General features: G+C 55.5%; 1 protein-coding gene across 2 annotated transcripts in view; it reads left to right on the forward strand.

Annotated features, from left to right (window-relative positions):
* Positions 1-361: 361 nt before the first annotated feature.
* SCN4A (sodium voltage-gated channel alpha subunit 4) overlaps positions 362-22,236 on the forward strand; it is a 43,792-nt gene continuing 21,917 nt past the window's right edge. Inside the window, exons 1-13 of one of the 2 annotated variants that reach the window (XM_072919117.1) lie at positions 362-842; positions 9,933-10,231; positions 10,525-10,643; positions 11,589-11,678; positions 12,309-12,437; positions 12,536-12,627; positions 14,166-14,483; positions 16,119-16,182; positions 16,639-16,780; positions 17,503-17,715; positions 19,877-20,032; positions 20,244-20,367; positions 21,479-21,717. In XM_072919117.1, the coding sequence (XP_072775218.1) occupies positions 806-842; positions 9,933-10,231; positions 10,525-10,643; positions 11,589-11,678; positions 12,309-12,437; positions 12,536-12,627; positions 14,166-14,483; positions 16,119-16,182; positions 16,639-16,780; positions 17,503-17,715; positions 19,877-20,032; positions 20,244-20,367; positions 21,479-21,717 (2,022 nt within the window). In that variant the 5' untranslated portion in view covers positions 362-805. Of the gene's footprint in view, positions 843-9,932; positions 10,232-10,524; positions 10,644-11,567; positions 11,679-12,308; positions 12,438-12,535; positions 12,628-14,165; positions 14,484-16,118; positions 16,183-16,638; positions 16,781-17,502; positions 17,716-19,876; positions 20,033-20,243; positions 20,368-21,478; positions 21,718-22,236 lie in introns of those variants that run through there. The other variant, XM_041721583.2, reaches the window with a different exon arrangement.

Below are 22,236 nucleotides of genomic sequence, written 5' to 3' on the forward strand. Positions count from 1 at the left end.
CCATTCCCCATTCCCCCATTCCCCATTCCCCCATTCCCCATTCCCCCATTCCCCCATTCCCCCATTCCCCATTCCCCCATTCCCCATTCCCCCATTCCCCCATTCCCCATTCCCCCATTCCCCCATTCCCCATTCCCCATTCCCCGATCCCCCATTCCCCATTCCCCCATTCCCCATTCCCCATTCCCCCATTCCCCATTCCCCATTCCCCCATTCCCCCATTCCCCATTCCCCCATTCCCCCATTCCCCCATTCCCCATTCCCCGATCCCCCATTCCACCATCCCCCATTCCCCCATTCCCCATTCCCCCATCCCCCATTCCCCCATCCCCGCAGAGGGAAGTTTGCTGAGGAGCACAAGCATTTCCTGCCCTGCCCTCAGGGCACTGATGGAGCTGTCGGGGATCAGCTCGCAGCAGGCAAGGGATGGAACTGCGGCTGCCAGCAAGGGACAACAATTCCACAAAGCCCTGGGGACAGCAGGACATCCCAGTCAATCCCATTATCGCGGGGAGACCCTGGATGGGTTGATGCAGCGCTGGAGCTGCCCCCTCCGGTTCTTTCCAGGAAAAATATTGGATTTATAATGGTTTGAGGGGGAAAGAGCATATTTACAGGAACGGGTTAATGAACACAAAGTCTTGCCTTGACTCTGCTGTGCTAATATTTAAATAGCGTTTTGTATTTTCTGACGTGCACAGAATGGTCCAGTTCAGGAATTTGCCTGGCTCTGTGGAGTCCCTTGGGCAGCTCCAGCTCCACTCAGGGAAATTTGCTGGATTTGGGGTAGGAGAGTGGCAGAGCCATGAGGAGACGCCCAGCACCGTTTCTGTTTGCAGCAGGTTGGATTAATGAGGTTTTGTTTGCAGCAGGTTGGATTAATGAGGTGGATTCTGTGCAGGGCAGAAAGGGGAGAAGGTGGTGGATGCTTTGGGAACTTGTGAGGGGAAAGATCCCAGTTTGGCTCGGGAGAGGGCAGGGAGGATGTTCAGCCTCTGTGCCTGTGCCTGTCCTGCTGCCTCCCTCCTGGGATCCATAAAATCCTGGGAACATCTCGTCTCATCCATTTCCAGGTGGATCTGAATGAGATCCCTCGGGCTGTGGGGCTCAGCGGCTGTGGCAGCTCCGGGTGCCCCGTGCTGGTCCTGCTTTGCAGGTGTCTGCTCCAGGGAATTGGCATCCAGAGGCTGCAATGGGAAAAGGGGCATCTTCCAGCCCTCGGAAGTTGCAGGGCTCCCAATATTGCCAATCCCATGGGAGCAGCAGGTCTGGGACCTGCTCCTGGTGCTGTGCTGCGGATCCCTGGGGAGCTGCTGTCTCTCCTGGCATCCCCCAGGGGTGGGGTCATCCCTGCCCCCGTGCCCCTGAGCCTGGGGGGACAGCAGGTCACTGCAGCCACTCTCCCTTCCCCCTTGCTGTCCCCTTGCTGTCCCCTCGCTGTCCCCTCGCTGTCCCCTCGCTGTCCCCTCGCTGTCCCCTCGCTGTCCCCTCGCTGCCTTCCCGGCACGGCTCAGATCTTTTCCAAGCCTGACACGGGAGCTGCTGGCAGGGAGGAGCTGCAACTCTGGATGACACCCGAGTGCAGGGTGGGCAGTGGGCAAGAGCAGGGTCCCCACTTTAACCCTTCCCTGGCTGCTCAAGCCTCCAGCACTGCCAACTCCCCCCCAAAATAACCGCGAGCCACCACCCAGTCGTGGCGTGTGTGGGTGTCCCCTTTCCAGCAATGCCGCGTCCCGCAGCAGGGACAGCCGCAGTGGGGTTGGGGTGGCATCCCCGGCTCCAGGCAGGAACGGCTCAGTGCGTGGCTGCAGGATGGTGCAACCTCCTATTTCCATCTGCGGCCGGGGAGAGCATCCCAGGATTTCGCAGCTCTCGGGCTGTGTGTGCCACCCCCACCGAGCGCAGCAGGTACAGCCCCAGGGCACCGAGCCCTAGGAGCTGCAGGGCAGCAGCGATTCCATCCGGGAATCGCCGGGAATTCATTGCCCCGTGGGTTTGGTGCTGCTGCAGGGTTGCATTTTTGGAGCTGATGTCCCTGGAGGAGCCGTGCCCCTTGGAGGTTCAGCGCGGAGGATTTGGCTTTCCAAAGGAAGGCAGAGGTGCGATGGGCTTGGCTGAGCCTCTGAAAGCAGCTCCGTTTGTGGCAGGTGCAGAGCCCCCGGAGCAGTGCAGAGCCCACGGAAGGTGCTGCTGGAACGGGACACAATTCCAGTGGAACTGTGCATCCATCCTGTTCCATGGAAATCCCCAGGGCCAGCCCAGCTGCGGGGTGTCCTTGTCCCAGTGCAGCACCAGGCTGGAGCAGTTTGGCTGCCAGGAAAAGGCTGGAGAGTGTGGGAGGACTCCTCTCTGCTCAAGATTGGCAAAAGGCAGGAGCTGCTTTGTTCCCATGGCAGGGAATTCATTCTCCATGGACTTAAAATCATGAAATCAGGAAATGGTTTGGGTTGGAAAGACCATAAAGCCCATTCCATTCCATGGCTGGGACACCTCCCACTGTCCCAGGCTGCTCCAAGCTCCATCCAGCCTGGCCTTGGGCACTGCCAGGGATCCAGGGGCAGCCACAGCTGTGCTGGGAATTCCATCCCAGTCCCTCCCCATCCTCCCAGGGAGGAATTCCTTCCCAATCTCCCATCCATCCCTGCCCTCTGGCAGTGGGAGGCATTCCCTGTGTCTTGTCCCTCCATCCCTTGTTCCAAGTCCCTCCCCAGCCCTGGGTGACAAGCAGTGGCCTGTCTGGGGGACAGTGGTGGCACGAGAGGAGCAGGAGCTGCTGCTGCAGCATCGCAGTGTCCCTGCTCTGGCTGGGAAAAGGCATCCAGCAGTGCTGGGCTGGCTCTGGAATCATTTCCCGAGGACCTTCCCTCTGGCTGGGCTCGGCTGCGTTCCAGGCAGCCCACGGTGACAGATGCACTTGGAAACATCCCACATTCCTGCTGGCACGCTTGGCTTGGGCCACGCTGCAGGCAGAGCACCAAACCCCACCCAGAGCAGGGCAAAGAGCCGCGGTGGTGACAGGAACCGGCCCTGGGGACGTGTCACTCACCGGAGCCAGCGCTGCCAGCGGGGTCTGAGCCACCGGCCCCGCAGAGCGCTCAGAAACCTCTGCAGTTCAAAGGGTAATGCTGGAAAATGAAAAATTCCTTTTTTTTTTTCCCTCACTCCAACTCTTCTGATCCCACCACTATTTTAAAATAGAGTGGGAAAAGGCTTGTGGTCAATTAATTTTCTTAATGGTGTTGTTTTCTTGTGAAAATCACCCACCCTCTGCTTTTAAAGCAGCCTAAACCCAGCGAGCTTCCAGAACCACAGTGGTGCTGGAATTTCAGCGTCCCACAGCAGCGTCCTAAGAGCCATTTGTGTGTGAAAGGAAATTCTGAACATTTGCTGTATCTTTCCAGATTGTTTTTTTAATGCAGTTACAGCACAGAATTAAGGGACCACAATTTCTCCAGGGATGGAAGCATCAAACTCTTAAATGGCACAGAAAGGAATGTAAATTTGTTTATAAAATGGTTGATTTTGTCTGGCACAACGGAGGGTGCTTATCCAGGCTCCCAAGAGAAACTCCCATAATCCTGAAAATTCCAAAGTCCTGCCCAGCCCCTGGGAAATCCGCAGGAAATGAGGTGGATCTCTGGTTTCCTGAGGGCTGGGTGCTAACACAGCTCCCGAGGGAGGCCACCCCCTCAGCTTGGCACAGCCTGTGCCCTCCTGCCCCGGGCACACGGGTCCCTGGTCCCACAGCAATCCCTGCTGCAGGGCCCCAGGCCCGGCTGGGCTGCTCCTGCTGACTGAAGCTCATTTACACCTGCTCAGGGCCCTTCTGGCCCTTTGCTCTCCTGGGATTGTGTCCCTCTTGGTCTCCGTGGGGTTTTTCCTGAGTGTCCCAAGAGGATGAACCTTGCAGGGCAGGTTTGCAGGTGAACTCCTCTTAGAGCAGCTCAGGGCAGCTCCTTGAGCTGTGTTTGAATGGTCAGAACATCCCAGAGCTGTTCCCTGTGTCCACAGGGCTGGCTTCTCCTCTAAAATATCCAGTCTTATTTGCAGAGACATTCTTTAAAACTTGTTTCTACTTTTATTTCTCTCTCAATAATATTTGTCCTATTCCATGACATTTCTAAGTCAGCATTTTCTATCTCAAAGTTTACATACAGATACATCTTTGTGAACTTTCTATCCAACTTGGAGAATTTTCTACAAATTCATTTCCAACACCCTCCAGAGCAGCATTCCCCTGGCACACCCCCAGCCGTGCCCGTCCTCACTCACGCAGCCCCGTGTGCCTGGGGGGCTGCATCTCTCTGGTGTGGTTCCCTGGGAAGCTCCAGGGCTGCAGGTGCCCCCCAGAGCACAGGACGCTCCAGGTTTGCGGGTGATCCCCCAGAAAAATAAATGCCTTAGGGAGGGAGAAGCTGGACCTGGGTCAGGAAGGTGGGGGGAGATCCCAAGCCCCTGTGTCCCCCAGAGCCAGGAATGTCCTCCCCCTCTCTTCCCCAGCCCACGGGAGGTTATTTTCTGGCCAGAATGAAGTGCCTGGATGAGGTGACTTTTCCAGCAGCCTCAGACAGGACCTGCCCCCCACTGTCCTGTTACACAGAACCCCTTACACAGCATCCCTGGAGCTCCCAAACCAACCCTGTTCTTTTGGTGCCTGATTCCTCTGTGTGCCCTCAGCAGTAAAAACACCAGAGGGAACTGAATTTCTCTCCAAGAGCAGCCTGGGCACTCCTGAGCCGGGAGCTGCTCCCAGCTCCCTGCTGGCAATTCCTGGTGCAGGACCTGGGGGTTGAGGTGCTCATCCAGGACATGCCGTGGGCAGGGCCCCAGAGCTGCAGCTCACCTGTGTCACTCACAGCAGAGGGCCTGGCCAGGTGATGATTGGCATTGACTCCATGATTCACAGAAGGCTGATCAATCTCTTTATTTTTATAGCATTATTAAGAAACCCATTGCTTTTATAGACAGTTACGGTACACCTGGACATAACTGGTCTTTTAATTAAAGCACCATCACTACTGGCTAATTAAGAAACCACCCTTTGGTAAACAAATCTCCGTAACACATTCACAGGTTTACAATAGTAGGTGCAGCCAGTGAAGATAATTATTTATCATTCTTTTCTCTGATCTTCTCACAGCCTTTCCCAGAAAGGCCTGGGGAAGGTCTGTTGCTCTCTGTGGCCACAGAGCTGTTGCCACAGTGTCACAGCAAAAAGGAGTCATTCTTCTTAGCTGGGTGGCCAACATTTAAGAAGCAAATAAATCAGTGCTCTGTAGAGACATTTTAAGTAATTGATATCCCAGCAGGAAAGATGATGGGGCAGGGATTTTCTTTAATCAGAGACTCTTGGAGGACTCAGGTGCTGGAGAGCTGGGCCAGAGCCCCGAGGGACCTTGTGGGTGCTTTGTGCCAGACCTGTCCCTGGGCCTGGACTGCCATTACCTGTGGGGGCACGAGGAGTTTGGTCTGGGTTATTCATAGCAGCTGCTAAAAATGGGCCAGGATGGGCCAGGGGCTGCTCCTTCTGTTCCCATGGCCAGGGGCTGGTCCCAGGGTGGCACCCTTCACCCGGGCTGGTGGGACCCGGCCCTGTGCCCCACCCTGTGCCCCCCTGTGGGGCTGGGCTCACTGGGGACAGAGGGGTGCTGGGCTGAGCCCCCGCAGAGCCTGGGCTTGGCTTTGCTTCCAAGCCTGGGAGGCAAGCAGAGATGCTGGTGGCTTCTCAGCTGTGGTGTGTGGGATCTGGACCTGGGATTAGTCCTGCTCCTGCTCCCTGGGGCCATCCCATCCTCTCTAGGTGGCCCCAAAGGGCTCTGAGCAGCACCAGGAGCTGCAAAAGACCCCGAAAAGCCACAAAGAATTCCCATGGCAGGGGCAACACCCTCTTTGAGCCTCCCAGTGTGATCTCAGGCAGCGCTGCCCTGCACCAGCATCTCCCGCGGTGGCTGCCAGCCCGCTCCTGGTGCTGCCAGGCGCTGCTCCATCGGCCGGGAGCGGCTCGGTGCCTCCAGCCCAGCGGCAGCGAGGGGATGGGGCAGGAGAGGGGATGGGACAGGAGAGGGGACGGGGCAGGAGAGGGGACGGGGCAGGAGAGGGGATGGGGCAGGAGAGGGGACGGGGCAGGAGAGGGGATGGGGCAGGGGAGTGTCGGAATCTGTGGGTATTGGTGATTCCGAGATTGTAGAAAGTCTCTGTCTTTCTGCCCCGTTGCCAAAGAAGAAGCCATAATTCACCGTGCTGGTTTCAAGGTTGTTTATTCTGTTTATCTCTAACATGTTCTGCTGCCCTGCCGCAGCTCTGTCCTGCAGGGCAGCGTGTGGGGCTCTGCCCCTCAGTGGGATGTTACAAACATTATATACCAGAAACTACGTGTGCTATATTTACAATAATGTGCCAATATCTATCATCTACGTTGAACAGCGTGTCCCCAGCATAAACCAATGGAAAAATGCCAACAGCACAGTGAAACATGGAGGGCTTGAAGAAGGAGGAAAGGACAAGACATACCCAATTTCCTCCATCTTGTCCCCTCTGAACTCCTAATCTAGAATCCTAAAATTTTACTCTTGCACCCGTGTCACACTTAATTATTACTCTTATCAAACACTCAGAGCTGGTAATTCATCCTGTAAGATTGAAAACTCCTCTCCATGGACAGAGATCACAGCCAGTGTCTCTCGGGGCTCTGTCCAGGGGGGTTCCTGACCCCTGCCAGGGTCCCAGACCTGCCAGGGCAGCCAGAGGGAAGCCCTGGATTCCCACAGGGGAGGGGATGGGGCAGGAGAGGGGATGGGGGCAGGAACAGGGAACAGGGGCAGGAGAGGGGATGGGGCAGGAGAGGGGACAGGGCAGGAGAGGGGACGGGGCAGGAACAGGGAACAGGGGCAGGAGAGGAGACAGGGCAGGAGAGGGGACGGGGCAGGAGAGGGGACAGGGCAGGAGAGGGGACGGGGCAGGAGAGGGGACAGGGGAAGGAGAAGGGACTGGGCAGGAGAGGGGATGGGGCAGGAGAGGGGGCAGGGGCAGGAACAGGGGACAGGGGACAGGGCAGGAGAGGGGACGGGGCAGGAGCAGAGCTGGGGCTGCTCGCGGCGGCTCCCCGGGGCAGGAATGAGCAGAGTCATGGGGCTGCAGAAACCCGAGCTCGGTGCTGATCGCTGGCGGCAGCTGGGGCAGAGCCACCCCCGGCCGCGGGGACAGCGCCGGGGCAGCACGGCCCGGGCAGCACCCCCGGCACGGAGCGGGAACGGCGGCTCGGGCACAGCCCGGGGCACAGGCTGGTCCTGACCCCTCTGCTTCCAGGGAAACTGAGGCTGCCCGCAGTGACGAGCTCCTCTGGGCCCTCAGAGCTGCCAGAGATGAGGTGGGAAGGTCAAGCTGCACCAAGGGAAATACAGGTTGGATATTAGGAAAACGTTTTTCCAGAAAGGTGATACAGTTCTGGAGTGGCTGCCCAGGGAGGTGGTGCAGTCACCGTCCCTGGGTGTGTTTAACAAAGCCTGGATGTGGCACTGGGGGCCAGGGTTTGGTTGAGGTGCTGGGGCTGGGTTGGACTCGATGATCTTGGAGGTCTCTTCCAACCCAGTGATTCTGGCATGCTGTGAATTCTGTGAAGGTCCCCCATGGGCACTGTGGGTCCTGCTGGAGCATGGGTGCTGCTCCTTCTGATGATCCCGATGGATCCATTCCCAGCTGGAGGTGTTCTGTGATCCCCTGCACCAGCGCATTCCCACTGGGATTTAGGGTGATAAAACCAGCCACAGCCCTTTGCTTCTTGGTTTTTTTGAGCTCCCTGTTATTGAGGGGAAGGTTCCAGAGCTGCTCAAGTGGAGCAGGAACTAGGTGTAAGTCCAGAGTAATTCCATAGGAAGCAGCACTGGTGGCATCTCTGCCCCCTGCCCAGGCATTGTCCCCTCTCAGAGACACCTGGGACCCAAAATTCCCTTTTTGTTTGCTTTGATGAGGTCCCACCTCTGGGGTCCATCCCCCCACCCGTGGGGGAACCTGCTCTGGGCTCTGTTCTGCAGCAGTCAGGGCCACAAGCTGGGCTGGGACCAGACTCCACTTTGCAGTGATGTGACTCTGTGCCATTCAATAACCCTGCCCAGCAAGGACAGAGCTCTCCCTGAAGCAGATGGAGTCAGAGAATCCCTCAGGACGGAAAAGCCCTCTGAGATCATCAAGCCCAACTGTTACCCCAGCACTGCCAAGGCCACCACTGTCCCCTGTCCCCAAGTGCCACATCCACTGGGTTTTTAAACCCCTCCAGGGATGGGGACTCCATCCCTGCCCTAGGCAGCCTGTTCCAAAGTCTGGTCAACTTTTCAGTGAAGAAATTTTCCCAACACCCAATTTAAATCTGGCACAGTCATTCCCTCCCCTCCTGTCCCTGTTCCCTGGAGCAGAGCCCGACCCCCTCAGCTGTCCCCTCCTGTCAGGAGCTGTGCAGAGCCAGAAGGGCCCCCCTGAGCCTCCTTTACTCCAGACTGAGCCCCCCCCCAGCTCCATTTCCAGTCTCTTTTCCCATCAGGGCTGTAAATGTCCAGTTCTCCCTAATCCCAAAGGGTTGAGGGTTTCCAGCTCTCAGCACAACAGGGCTGGGCTCTGGGAAGTATTGATCCTGAAGGTTTTTTGGGGAAGTTTGTGTTTGCCAGTGGGGTGCTTGCTTTGGGAGGGTGAGGCACAGAGGCATCTCTGTCACAGTGTCCATGGGAAGCAGGGTAGAGTTTTACAGAATGCTGGGCTCCTATCCCACACACTCTGGTGTTATGGGACACTGTCAAGGCACAAGAACCTCCGTGGTGTTGGGGGAGCCTCTGCCAGCATCTCCACCTCTTCCAGGGCATGTCAACCTCTTCTCCCAGGGGCAGCCGCTCCTCTCCTCCACACTTCCCTCTCTGCAACTCTTTTTATGCAGTAGAACATCCTTACCTCTCCTAACCCACCCACCCTATTCCTTCTGGGAAGTCATCCCTGTAACATCCAAAAGTGCTGTTACTGCTTCACTTTTTGGCTCAGGAGAAGCCTTTGAGCCTTCCTGGGAGCAGAGCCACTCAGCAGTGCAGGTTCCTCGTGCTTCCCATGGCTGGGAGCTGTGCCAGAGCCACAGCCCTGCAGGACCCAGCTCCTCTGGCTGAGGAACCCCCTGTTTGAGGCACCACAGACCCCTTGCAGGAGCTGCAGGAGCAAAGTTGTTGTTGCTCTGCCAAGGGTAGGCAGCTGGAGCAGGACTGCTGCTTCCAAAAGTATTTGTTTGAGTTGAAACACCGTGTTTGGGTTGTGAAATTGTGTGTGACACTGCCCGGTGGTGACAGGGACACCAGGTTGTGACAGGGACACCAGGTGTCCCAGCCTCACAGTGCCTCCTGACCGGAGACAGAATCACAGAATCACAGAATTAATGAGGTTGGAAAAGACCTTTGAGATCTTCAAATCCAATCCATGGCTAAAACACCCCCTTGTCACCCTGACCATGGCACTCAGTGCCACATCCAGGCTTTCCTCAAACACCTCCAGGGATGGTGACTGCACCACCTCCCTGGGCAGCCCCTTCCAGTGCCCTATCTTTCTGGGAAAACATTTCTCCTGATGTCCAGCATAAACTTCCTGTGGTGCAGCTTAAGGTTGTGTCCCCCTGTCCTGTTGCTGCTCCTGGGAGCAGAGCCCAGCCCGCTCCTGGCAACACCCTCCTGTCAGGGACTTGTGGAATTGTGTCCCTCCCGAGCCTCCTCCAGGCTGAGGTTTCCCAGCTCCAGATGGGAATGGGGGTCTGGGAGGAGCAGGAACACCCGGGGTGCTCCATGATCCACGCACAATAACCTTCCCTGTGGGCTCAGCATTTCTGCCATAAACGCATTTGGTAAAACCCCCCTGAGATCCAAGCGGCCCTGAGGTGTCCCCAGGTGGATCCCAGCCCCTTGTCCCTGCAGGCTGGGCGCGGCTGGCCCGGCAGCAGAATGAGAGGATGGCCGGCCTGCCGCACATCCCGGGCCCCGAGAACCTGCGCCCCTTCACCCCGGCCTCGCTGGCCGCCATCGAGCAGCGCATGGCCGAGGCCGAGGCGCTCCGGATAAAGCGGCAGCAGGTGGAGATGCCTGAGGAAGAGGAGATCAAGCCCAGCAGTGACCTGGAGGCCGGCAAGAACTTGCCCCTCATCTATGGTGACCCACCCGTGGAGCTCATCGGGACCCCCCTGGAGGACCTGGACCCTTTCTACAAGGACAAGAAGGTGAGGGCCAGAGCTTTGCCCGTGGTAGGCTTGGCCTTAGGTTTAAGTCCCAAGCAAAAGACCCAAGCAGGGAACTCCTGTGCTCTCCACAGTGCTTACCTCAGCCCATCCTGGTGATCCACCACCCCAGACTGCTGTGGTTGCTTCTCTTCCAAAGCAGAGAGGATTTCCAAGACTTTGGAGCTCCAAACAGGCAGAGCTGGCAGAGCTCTCCCCTCCAAGAGCAGCCCTTGGTCTGTGCTGGTTTGGGGGGTGTAGAAGGACTAACCCCCCCTCCCCTCTTCTCTCCACAGACGTTCATAGTCCTCAACAAGGGCAAGTCCATCTTCCGCTTCTCAGCCACCCCTGCCCTCTACATGCTGGGGCCCTTCAACCCCATCCGCAGAGGAGCCATCAAAGTCCTCATCCATTCATATCCTTGGTCTCTGGGATGGTGCTCCATGGCCAGGCCAGACCCCGGTGTTCAGAGTCCAAACTGTCCCAGGAGAGGCACAAGTGAAGGGGTTCATAATGGGGTGGTGTGGAAACCTCCAGGCCCCCAGCACAGCCAGGACCTGCTGTCCAGAGCTTTACTGCAAGGAATAGGTTCTTGATGGGCTCCCTGGAGGCACCAAAAGCTCGCTTCTGGCTGGAGAAGGGAGGAATCGGTTTGGATGGAGAAGGGAAGAAGCCCAAGAGGTGAAGCTTCGTAGGGAGAGGCTGAAGGGTTTTGAGGCCTGGAGAGACTTGGGAAGGAAGGGAAATGTTCATGGGTCAGGAGATCTGGTCCCACTGGGAAGGGCGTGAGCAGGGGAGCTCCAAGGAGACTTTGGGAGAGGGAAGCAGAGGAGCCAAGACAGAGAGAAAGGCGGGTCAGGAGCCCAAGAGCACGAGGGACATGGCAGGGTGGGTGGAAATGATTCCAGCAGAGCTCTGGAGGACGTGGGGGTTCATGGCCATGAGGGAGGAGGAAAAGAGGGAGGTTTTGCAGCAGAGAAAGCTCTAAGAGTCAGAGCTTTCTAGAAAGAGGTTGAAGGTTGTTGAGGTCTGGAGAGACTGTGAAGGGAAGGGAAAGCTCTGTCCAAAGGTGATGGAGAGGAAGGAGCACAGGGAACAGAAAGGGAGGCAGAGCCAGTGCCACAGAGCTGGGAAGGGGATCAGAAAGGAAGGAAAGGGGCTGGGACCATGCATGGCAGCAGAGAGGAAAAGAGGGAAGTGTGAGCACAGGACGGAGGCAGGAGAGCAGCAGGAGGAGAAGGGCAGGGTGAGGGACCATGGTGGCAGCCAGGACAAGAGGAACAGGGACACTTGGCTTCCTGACCGTGGGGAGGGGGGATCCATGCACCATCCAGAGCTTTCATCCTTGACCAGGTTTTAAATTATTCAGCATGTTCATCATGATCACCATTTTAACCAACTGCGTGTTTATGACGATGAGCAACCCTCCAGCATGGTCCAAGAACGTGGAGTGAGTCCTGAGACCTCCCCTGGCCATGGGGACAGCCCAGCTTGGCAAGGTCCCTCAGGAGGGACAAGACCAAGGCTGAGAGAGCGGGGTGGGGATCCAGGCACCCTTCAGCACAGGGGAGGTGTCACTGGGAGGTGCTGGCAGCCCTCAGAAGGGACGTCCACACTCTCCGTATGGCATTGAAGAGTGAGAATGCTTCAGAGCTGCCCAAAATCTGGTGGGGTCCCATGTCTGGAGAGCCTTGAAGAGCAGGTTGGGCTGGGCTGGGTCAGCACTGTCACTCTGGAGAGGCCAAGCTGATCCACTTGTCCAGGGACCATGGATAATCCAGGGCAGAGGGGAAATCCAGCATTTTCTGCTGTGGTTCTGCACAGCCAGGTCTCAGCAGGGCTCTACAGAGATGTGGGGGGTGGGACATCAGCAGGGACAGAGGTGCTGCAGAATGGTCACCAGAGGGATTGGTACCTCGAGATGTCCCAGCCCACCTCACGAGGTGAGGAGAAAACCCCTCCCAGTGCTGAGAAAACCCCTCAGCCCCCAGAGTCAGCTCCTCAAGACATTCCCCCTGGGAGGGAGGGACAGAACCTTGGACCTGGGCAAGTGTGTCCCGAGTGACCAGTCCCGTTTCAGATACGCCTTCACTGGCATCTACACCTTCGAGTCTCTCATCAAGATCCTGTCGAGAGGCTTCTGCATCGACGACTTCACATTCCTGCGGGACCCCTGGAACTGGCTGGACTTCATGGTCATCTCCATGGCGTGAGTCCGGTGGGAGGGGGAGGACAGGAGGGAAATTTCAAGGAACGAGGAGTGTTCTGGGCAGAGCCCCTGGAGCTCTTCCCTCTCCTGCCCCACAGCTACATTACCGAGTTCGTGGACCTGGGGAACATCTCCGCTCTCAGGACCTTCCGTGTCCTCCGTGCCTTGAAAACCATCACGGTGATACCAGGTGGGACTTAGAGAAGGGGCCTCCCCTCCGTGCCTTCCCCTGAGCTCAGGTATTCCCACTGTTCCCAGCAATTCCTGGTTCTTTTGTCATCTCCAAGAGAAAACAGAGGAAACGAGGTATTGCATAAATTTTCCATGTAAATTCAGCTTTTGGGCCAGGTCCTGCTGATTTTCCATCTTGAAATCAGCTGCACTCATCGGGTTGTTTGGCAGCCCCTGAAGAGGCAGATGTGGTGTTTTTAAGGCTCCTTGAAGATGAATTAAGGGAATTTGGGCTCCCAGTGGATTTATGGGTTTGATAAACCAAATCTCTCCATTTTTGAAGCTATGAACTCAGTTTTGTGCCCATTGTTGTCTGTCTGGTGCTGAGGCTGAGGTATTTAACAGGTATTGGTTTAACATCACCCAAAACATCCAGACTCATGTGAGGAGCGCCTTATCAAACCCCTCTGATTGCTGATTTCCAAATTTGATACCATTTCAACACCGTGCTTTCAACACCTGCTGCAAGCACACAGAAATCAGAATCGTGAGATTAAACCGAAAATGAGAATTCCTTGGGGTGAACAAATCCTTGTAGTGTCCCTGCAGGATCCAGATTGTGAGGGTTCACATTTGAATGTTTTTTTTTCCTTCATCAAACTAAAAATTACATTGAGCAAAATGTAAACTGCTGGTTCTTTCTGGAATTACATCCCCAAGGGCTCTGCAGAAATAGCAGTGGCAAAAATAAACTGGTTTAGAACATCTGACCTTGGTCAAGCCCTTGGAGAACAGGATTTTACCTAAATAGTTTGGGGAATGAGGAGCTGGCAGGAGCATAGGTCTAAAAATCATTTCCTTGGAGAATTTCTCTATGTGAGAAAGCTCTGGGCTCAGAAAAGATCTAAAGATGAACATTGGGATGTCCCAGCATTGCCCATTGTCCATGTAGACCTTGGCTGACAAGAACCCCATCCTCCCTGGAAAAACCCCACTGAGGATCTGTGGGTGAGCCTCCCTGGGGAGGGAACGGTGATGTTGTGGGGAGAGATGAGTTAATCCAGGTGCAGGTGTCACTTTGTCACTAGGGATTTCCCAGCTTGAAGGGATCAGGATGAGGGGTCTGGCAGGGCTCCCAACCACCCAGGGACAGCAGTCAGGCCACAGAGGCTTTTTGGGGGCTGGGAGAGATGCACAGCATCGTACAGAGCAAAGAGCTTCTCCATGTCCCACTCTGAAGTGCTTCACTCCAGTGCTTTGGTACAAAAAAATGCCAGATTGTGGCATTTAGGGAAAAAAGAAAATCCAAAGGAATTGATGGCTGCCAGACTGGGGTGGGCTTTGATTTGGATATCCCAAGGCTGGGATGGAGAAGTCACCAGCACCAACGCAAGGGTGAGAGTTGTGGGGGGCCCAGCCGTGTGTTGGGACAGAGCTGGGATGTGATGGGGGCCTGAACTCAGGGGTGACACACGTCCCCACCACAGCCAGCACCTTTTGGGGACATTGCAAATTAACCAGTGAGCAACCAGCTCAGTGGTGATGCCTCCCCCTCAGGGCTGAAGACGATCGTGGGGGCTCTGATCCAGTCAGTGAAGAAGCTCTCGGACGTGATGATCCTCACGGTTTTCTGCCTGAGCGTCTTCGCTCTCATCGGCCTCCAGCTCTTCATGGGCAACCTGCGGCAGAAGTGCGTGCGCTGGCCTCCCCCCAACAGCACCTTCCTGCAGGACCTGGGGCCGGACAACGACACCTCGGCCAACTCAACCTTCTACGGCTTCATGGATGACTTCACCGGGAACTTCACCGGGAACTTCACCGGGAACTTCACCGGGAACAGCACCTTTGACTTCGAGGCCTACATCAGCGATGAAGGTAAAGCTCCTGCAGCCCCTTCTCCTCTGAGCCCTTACCCCGGCTCGTTCCTCAGTTTCCTGATCCTCCTGGCCGCTCCAAGGTTTGCTCACAGGGATCTTCCTGCCAAAGCTGGTGGGTGAACAGGCCGTGCACCCTCACCGAAGGGACAGATGGGATCAAATCCCCCTGGACAGGGACGATGAAGTCCACTTGGACAAGCTGAGCTCTCCCAGGAAGGTTTCACAACAAGAAGGTTTGGATGGAGCAGTCTCCATCTCTCCCCAATGTGCCATAGGTGTGGTTACAGCAGGGAGACAAAACTCTTGAGGAGCAGGTGGGACTTTGGGTGGAAAACCAGAGGAAAAGATGCAGCAATGACATTTTGAAGCCACTTTTCACTATCTAGATCCTTCCCTAGGTACTACAGTGACCAGTGAACCCTTTGTGCAACCACAAAAGCCACAAGAGGGGAGGGAGAGAGAGAGGGAGGACCAGCACAGGTCCTCAGGGAGGTCTACCTTTCTCCTTTCCTACCTCTTCTTTGAAAATTTTGCCCAAAGTGTGGTGGGTTTTTGTTTGTTCTTCAGTTTTGAGTTTTTAAACTCCACAAGAATGTAAAAATCTAGCAAATCTGCCTGGTAGAGCTGCAGGGTGGCAGGGTGCCCCACAGGGATGCCCCACATCTCATTTAGGACACAGAAAGAGTCCTGTGTCCAGCTCAGAAGGCTGGACTGGGTCTCAGCTGAGCTACTTGGCCCAACAATCAGCTCCAGCATTCAGTACAGGAAGGTTTTGTCAGGGGACAAGTTTCATCCATGGGATCTGATGAGCTCTGAGCAAAGAGGAGCTGCCCAAGGCGACGAGTGCAGCCGAGCAGTTGCTGGGGCCAGCCCAAAACCCTGGAATTGCAAAAACAGGGTATTTCCTCCCTGAGCCCGCACAGGATAAAGAGAAGCCCCATGGCAAGAAGGCAGGCAGAGCCAGGGAGGATCCAGGAAGCCCCAGAATTCTGTGAGGGCCGTGCTGGGTGATGTTCAGGACTTGATCCAGCTGCCCTCTGCCACATCAGGTGTGGGTGTCTGCAGGTGCTCCTCTGTGTCCCCGGGCAGGTCACCTGAGGTGGCACTGCTTGGCAGCTCCTGTGGCTCTGGATCTGTGCTGGAGCCCTAAGGAAGAGCTGTAAGGACCCCTGGGGTCCCCACCAGCGACGGGAGCAGCAGGAGAAGGTGCAGCCGTGGAGCAGGAGCAGTTTTCCCAGGTTTTTCCAGGTTTTCCTGGGACTCCTGCAGTGCCCCATGCTTGGTGCTTCCTGGAAATGCCCCAATTTCCCAGGAAAACAGGCCAGCCCCGATCCTTTGACCTCACATTAACCCATTTTCCAAGTGGCCTGGCCCTGGCCAGATCCAGAGGGATTTCCAGGCTTGGGGGGGACCTGGCTGGATTTATGTAACAATCCCAGGAGCTCCCTGTGACAGAGGCAAGACAAACAACAAAATCAACAGAGAGCAGACACTGGGAGTCAACAAATTCTGCTGGGATTCAAGGAATTTTCCTGACAGCAAGTTGCACCCAAGAGTTTGAAAATCAATGTTTGTGCTTATTTATTTATTTATTTATTCCTTTTTATTCCTTGCTCTTTCCCCACCTGCAAAGCCAATTTTTACTTCCTGGAGGGAGCCCTGGACGCCCTGCTCTGCGGGAACAGCAGCGACGCTGGGTGAGTGAGACCCCTTCCCTCTGGGACAGGGAGCTGACACATCTCGTGGGATCCCTGGTGCTTGGGATGGGACAGGGCTGGGGCTGGGAATGTGGCTCTGCAGGGGAACAGTCCAGGAATCCCAGTGGATCAGCTTGAGGAGCACCCTGAGGGTATCAGTTGGATCATCCCAATGGTACCAGCTCGAGGATCTCAGTCTGGGCATCACACCTGCATCAGCTTCAGATGGAAACCGTTCAGGCATCCCAGATTTATCCGTTTGAGGGGTCCCAGTCGGAGCATCCTGCCTGTGCCAGCCTGGGGGGCATCAGCTATCAGACAGGGGCAGGTGGTGTCAGCCCAGGCATCCCACCTGTGCCACCCTGCAGGGGAGGGTCCCCCCGCTGCACCCCCTCTCCAGGGATGGGTTTGGCTGTGGGGCCCTGCCAGGGTCTCATCCCCACTGCCCCCCGGCAGGAAGTGCCCCGAGGGCTACGAGTGCATGAAGGCCGGGAGGAACCCCAACTATGGCTACACCAGCTATGACACCTTCAGCTGGGCCTTCCTGGCCCTCTTCCGCCTCATGACCCAGGACTTCTGGGAGAACCTCTTCCAGCTGGTAGGCACTGCCCCTGCACCCCTGGGCAAGTGTTCCTCTTGTCTCCGTGCTGCCCCTGAGGTGGAAAGTCACTGACTGGAACCTTGTGGGTCCTTCTCCCGTGGTTTGTGGATGCAGCCAGGACCAGTGGGGATGGGGATGGTCCCATTTACTCCTTCCCTAACATGGGAGTGCAGCGCATTTCTCAGCGTGCTGTCAGCTCGAGCAGAGATCTGTAAGATTGTCCAGAGCATCTCTGGCTCGAGCTGAGGGACAGGATAAGGAGAAGAAGCCAGGTCACGTGTCTCCTCATTGAGTTCTCCTCTAGGGAGACACCACAAAACCCTGGCTCCGGAGGCAGGCCAGGTAAAATGGATCCTGCACCTAAGGCTACCCCTGTCCTCTGGGAAGGCTTGCCCAGATGATCAGAGTCAAAAAAGGACCACGCTGTCCTGAAGGTGAGCCCTGAGATGGTGGGGGCTGAGCAAAGCGAGTCAGTGATGGAATATGGGTCCCACCTCCATCAGTCCCAGCCCCTGGGAGCCTTGGGAACCAAGGCTTCTCTGTGCCACCAGTCCCAGCCCAGTGCCAGGGCCTGCAGCAAGGTCCATTGGGCAATGATCAACCCTCGGAGAAGACAGAAGCAGAAATTTCCTTCCTACCACAACCAGGAGGGGCAGCACCTTTTCTTTGGGAGCGTCACCAAAGTGACATTGTGACACCCCTGCCACCTCTTCCCACAGACACTGAGGGCAGCAGGGAAAACCTACATGATCTTCTTCGTGGTGGTCATCTTCCTGGGCTCCTTCTACCTCATCAACCTCATCCTGGCCGTGGTGGCCATGGCTTATGCCGAGCAGAACGATGCCACCATGCTGGAGGAGCAGCAGAAGGAGGAGGAATTCCAGCAGCTCATGGAGCAGCTGAAGAAGCAGCAAGAGGAGCAGGAAAGGCTGGTGAGTTGGAAGAGTGGAAGCCAAAATGAGAGGTCTTGGGGATAGGGAGAGGAAATGGAGGCAGCAACAAGCATGGTGTAAAATCCAAATAAAAGCTCCATTTGGTCCAAAACGGAAAAAATGAAAGAAAAAATGGAGTGACTATTTTGGGCATCACATCTGAATCAAAAAACTGAGATATTATCATGGGTGGGGACAAAAAATGCTGAAAAGATCAAATTTCCACACCCAAATCCCAGCCCAGGGTGCGCTGGGAGGCAGCAGAGAGGAGCAGCACAGGTATGTTTGAGAGGAGGGGGAGGTGAGGGACGTAAAAGGCCTCAGAAGTTCCAGTGGATCTCCTGCAGCAGCCTGGCAGGAGCCCAGCTCAGTGTCACCAGGGCACACAGGAGGCACAGCTCAATGTGTCAGCAAACCCTTGGCTTTGGAGGCAAACCAAGGGCTTGAGACAGCCTGAGCCACCAGGGAGGTCCTGGTGTCCTTATGGGAGCCAAGGAAACTGGAATGGTGGAAGTGTTCATGCTCATTGCAGGAGGGTTGGAAACTAATGGTCTTCCTGGTCCTTTCCACCCCAAACCACCCTGGGATTCAATGAACACCAGCTGGGAAAGGACCTCCAGGATCTTCCAGGGTCATCTGTTCCAGCCTTGCTTGGCCAAAGCACAACCTGGACAAGACATGTCCCGTTGTGGTGCCAGGTCCTTGGGAATGTTTTTCAGTACAACTTTCCTATAAAAACATGGCCAAAAGCCTCTGGTGCTGCAGCCCAGCCATTTTCCAGCTCTCACCATCCTTTTGGTCCATGTCAGCAGCATCTGCAGGAGATATCCCTGAAAATCTCCTTGTCTGGGCAAGACACCGCCTCCTTCACAAACCAATGTTTAACTCTCTCCAGAGCCTCTTATCCCTCTTCTCTTATCTGTCCAGAGCTACAGCACCCCCTGGGAAGTGGCTGTTCCTCTCTGGCTGCTGCTGTTTGCAGGAAGGGTCTGGGCCAGCCCTGCCCTGTCAGGCTGGTGCTGAGGCCCCTTCCCTGAGCAAATCCACCAGGGAAGTGCCCAAAGGCTTTGTTAAGGGATGTCTTCCTTTAGAGTCACACAGAGAAATGAAAAAGACAGAGGGAATTAAGCTGAGAGTGAGGGCAAAGCACCTACAAGAAATGGGGGCTTGGATCTATTTAATATGCCATGATTAAAGGTGGAAAATATCCTGGGTTTCAGCAATGTGTTGTGAGAACAGAGAATTTCCCACTCCGCTGTGGCATCATCAGTGCTATGAGAGGGTGTAATAAACTTCAAATTTTAATAGCACTGTTGAAAAGAAAAAAATAAAGGACAAAAAACAGGGAAATTTTTTTAATGTGTTAATACAAAATTTATTGCAAGTGCAAAAATCCTGGAGGCCACATTTCAGCAAGAGCCTTGAGGATTTTGCTTCTTTGCCATTTTGGATGAGACTTACTGCAAAGGGCAAAGTTTCCTTCTTGAAGGACCAAGGTTTGCTCAGTTTTGTCCTTAGGAATTATTCTTCCTGACCAAATCTGAACAGACCTAACTCAGCTGTGGAGAGCTGAGTGTAGGGGGTGCAAGAGAAAGGGAAAACTGTAACTTGTGTAATTTTGTGTAAAACTGTAATTCTTTTTTATTTGTGATAATAGAAGTGGTTAGAGGTGGTGTTGTAGTGGGAGGTTGGTAGTTTCAATGGTTATAGAGTGGTGTTTGTTGTAGGTATTGGGGGTTGTTATTTTGTTGTATGGTAACTTTTTGCAGGGAAAAGGGAAAGGGAAAGGGAAAGGGAAAGGGAAAGGGAAAAGATAAGGAAAAAAGGAAAAGGAAAAAAGGAAAAGGAAAAGGAAAAGGAAAAGGAAAAGGAAAAGGAAAAGGAAAAGGAAAAGGAAAAGGAAAAGGAAAAGGAAAAGGAAAAGGAAAAGGAAAAGGAAAAGCTTGGAAATCCAGGACAGCCTGGGTTGGAAGGGACATGAAAGCTCATCCAGTCCCCCCCCCCGCCGCGGGACATTTCCCACTACCCCAGGTTGCTCCAAGTCCCCTCCATCCACCACTTGCAGGGAGGGAAGGAATTTTCCCAGCCCCTGGAGCCCTCAGGCACCCTGGGATGTCCCCACGGCTGTGGACACAGGGGTGACAGGGACGGGCTTGTGCAGTTGCAGGAGCGCTCGTCCAGCAGCAATTCCCTGCCCAGCAGCGTGGCCGGGAAGGGGCACGACTCGGACCTCAACAGTGACCAGGACAAGGCCAAGGACTGCAACGGGCAGGTGGTGCCCAAGATCACCCTGCAGAGATCCGACACCGTGATTGATGTAGGTGCCAGCTCTGCCCCTGCCATCCCTGAGGGTGCCCAGCCTCCTGAGGCGCCAGGCTTGTGCCCACCTCACTGTGGTTGGGTCCTACAAGCCTTTTTGGGGTGACCACCTTGCACTCAGAGGTCTCTCCAGACCATTCCCTGTTTTCTGCCTGCTCTGTCTTTCAGAGCATGGAATAACTCTGCACCCCTCCCTCCTCTCCTGCCAGTTCAACCTCACCCATGAGCCGGAGAAGCCAGACCTCAACCACCTCACTGTGGGCAACCAAGATGGGCCAGGGCTGGAGAAGAGGGTGGGAAGTGCTATCAGTGTCATCTCCAACGCTGTGGAAGGTATGTCCAGCTGGGTGAGGGTACTGGTCAGTGCTGCAGGGCCTGGGCTGGTGACAGTGGCTGTCCCAAATTCCCAGCCCCACACAAGGGATGACTCCAGCCCTGGGGTCTCCATATGGGGTCAGTGATGCTCAAGCCAGACTTTTCATCCCAGCTCACTGGGATGATGCCTGGAGGCAATAATCCATTATCTCACACAAATTAAAGGGATTGCAGCTGATTAGAGGAATTTCCAGAGCTAACTGGGAACTGCTGAGCAGCTTCCCATGAGCTGCTGTGTCAGCTCCAGCAAAAAGCACCATGAACTCAGCAGTTCCTGTCCCCTGTCCCCCCAAGAGTAGGCATGAAACCCTCTGGCCAGCCCAGAGCAGTCCCCTGGATGTCCTGGCAATCTCAGGGTGGCAGGAACACCTCAAATCCTGCCCAGGGGCTGGGAGCAGGAATGGATCCACAGTTCCTGGGCTGATCTGCCTTTCCATCCCTCTCCAGTTTGGAGGGCCAGGTCTACATCATCTCTGTGCCTGGGCATGGGAAGGCTCCTCCTTTAAGCCCCTGTATTTTTTGGGTGCCACAATACAAAAAAGGTCTTAAAAAGTGTCCAAAGGAGGGCTAAGAAGATGATGAAGGATGTGGAGGAGCCACATGAGGAGTGGCTGAGGTCACTTGATTGTTCATCTGGAGAAGAGGAGCCTGAGGTGAGACCTCAGCTCCTCCCAAGGGGCAGCTCCAATCTCTGTTGCTTGTGACCAAGGACAGGACAAGGGGACGAGCTTGTGCCAGGAGAATTTGGGATGGGTCTCAGGGAAAAGTTCTTACCCCAGAGGTGCTGGCACTGCCCAGGCTCCCCAGGGAATGGTCCCAGCCCCGAGGCTGCCAGAGCTCCAGGAGGGTTTGGACAGGGGTGCCCAGGGTGGGATGTTGGGGGGTCTGGGCAGGGCCAGGAGCTGGATCAATGATCCCTGTGGGTGGCTTCCAGCTCAGGCTATTCCATGGTATTAAAATCATAGATCAGAGCTGGTCCAGGACCTCAAGGGAACTTCTCCTGTAGGTCAGCACTTGCCCACCCAGGTGAGGACAAGGTAATCCCACACTTTTCCTTTCCCACCCTCAGAGCTGGAAGAAGCTCACCAGAAATGCCCACCCTGGTGGTACAAATTTGCCCACACATTCCTGGTCTGGAATTGCTGCCGTCCATGGGTGAAGCTGAAGGAGTTTGTCAAGCTAGTGGTGATGGACCCCTTTGTGGATCTGGGCATCACCATCTGCATCGTGCTCAACACTCTCTTCATGGCCATGGAGCACTACCCCATGACAGAAGAGTTCGAGAACGTGCTGACCGTGGGGAACCTGGTAGGGAGCTCCATCCCTCCCTTTCAAACCCCCACCCTGGAGGGCAGATCCCCCTCTGGTGCTGTGTGACACATCCCAGGTGCTGACAGAGCACTGCAGGGCTCTGCCCACAGCATCCCTGCACAGGGCTGGGCCCTGGTATGGCTCAGACCAAGGGTACTGATGGGATTGGGACCCACCATTCCCTGCTCCCCTCCTGCTGCATCCCTGCCAGGCTCGGTGCATCCTGAGCCACCCTCTCATCACAACCCTGGGTGACACCACAGTGTCCCCACTGAAATGGGTGCCACGGGGCAGGGCAGGGCGTGTTCCAGACTGTGGGAGCAAACAGGTCCCCACTGAGCAGGAAGCAACGACGCAGCACTAAAATTAATAATAATCAAGGATTTGTCCAGTGGAATCACTGCAAATCTCGGCTGTCCTGGTTTTATAGGTGCATTTAGTGGCTGCTCCTGCTTGGAGCTGGTGACAAATGTCTCTGAGCCGGATGGATCTGCTGCGGGAGCCCCTGGCAGCAGT

This window comes from Taeniopygia guttata, chromosome 27, assembly GCF_048771995.1.
Source record: "Taeniopygia guttata chromosome 27, bTaeGut7.mat, whole genome shotgun sequence".
Lineage (NCBI taxonomy): Eukaryota > Metazoa > Chordata > Aves > Passeriformes > Estrildidae > Taeniopygia > Taeniopygia guttata.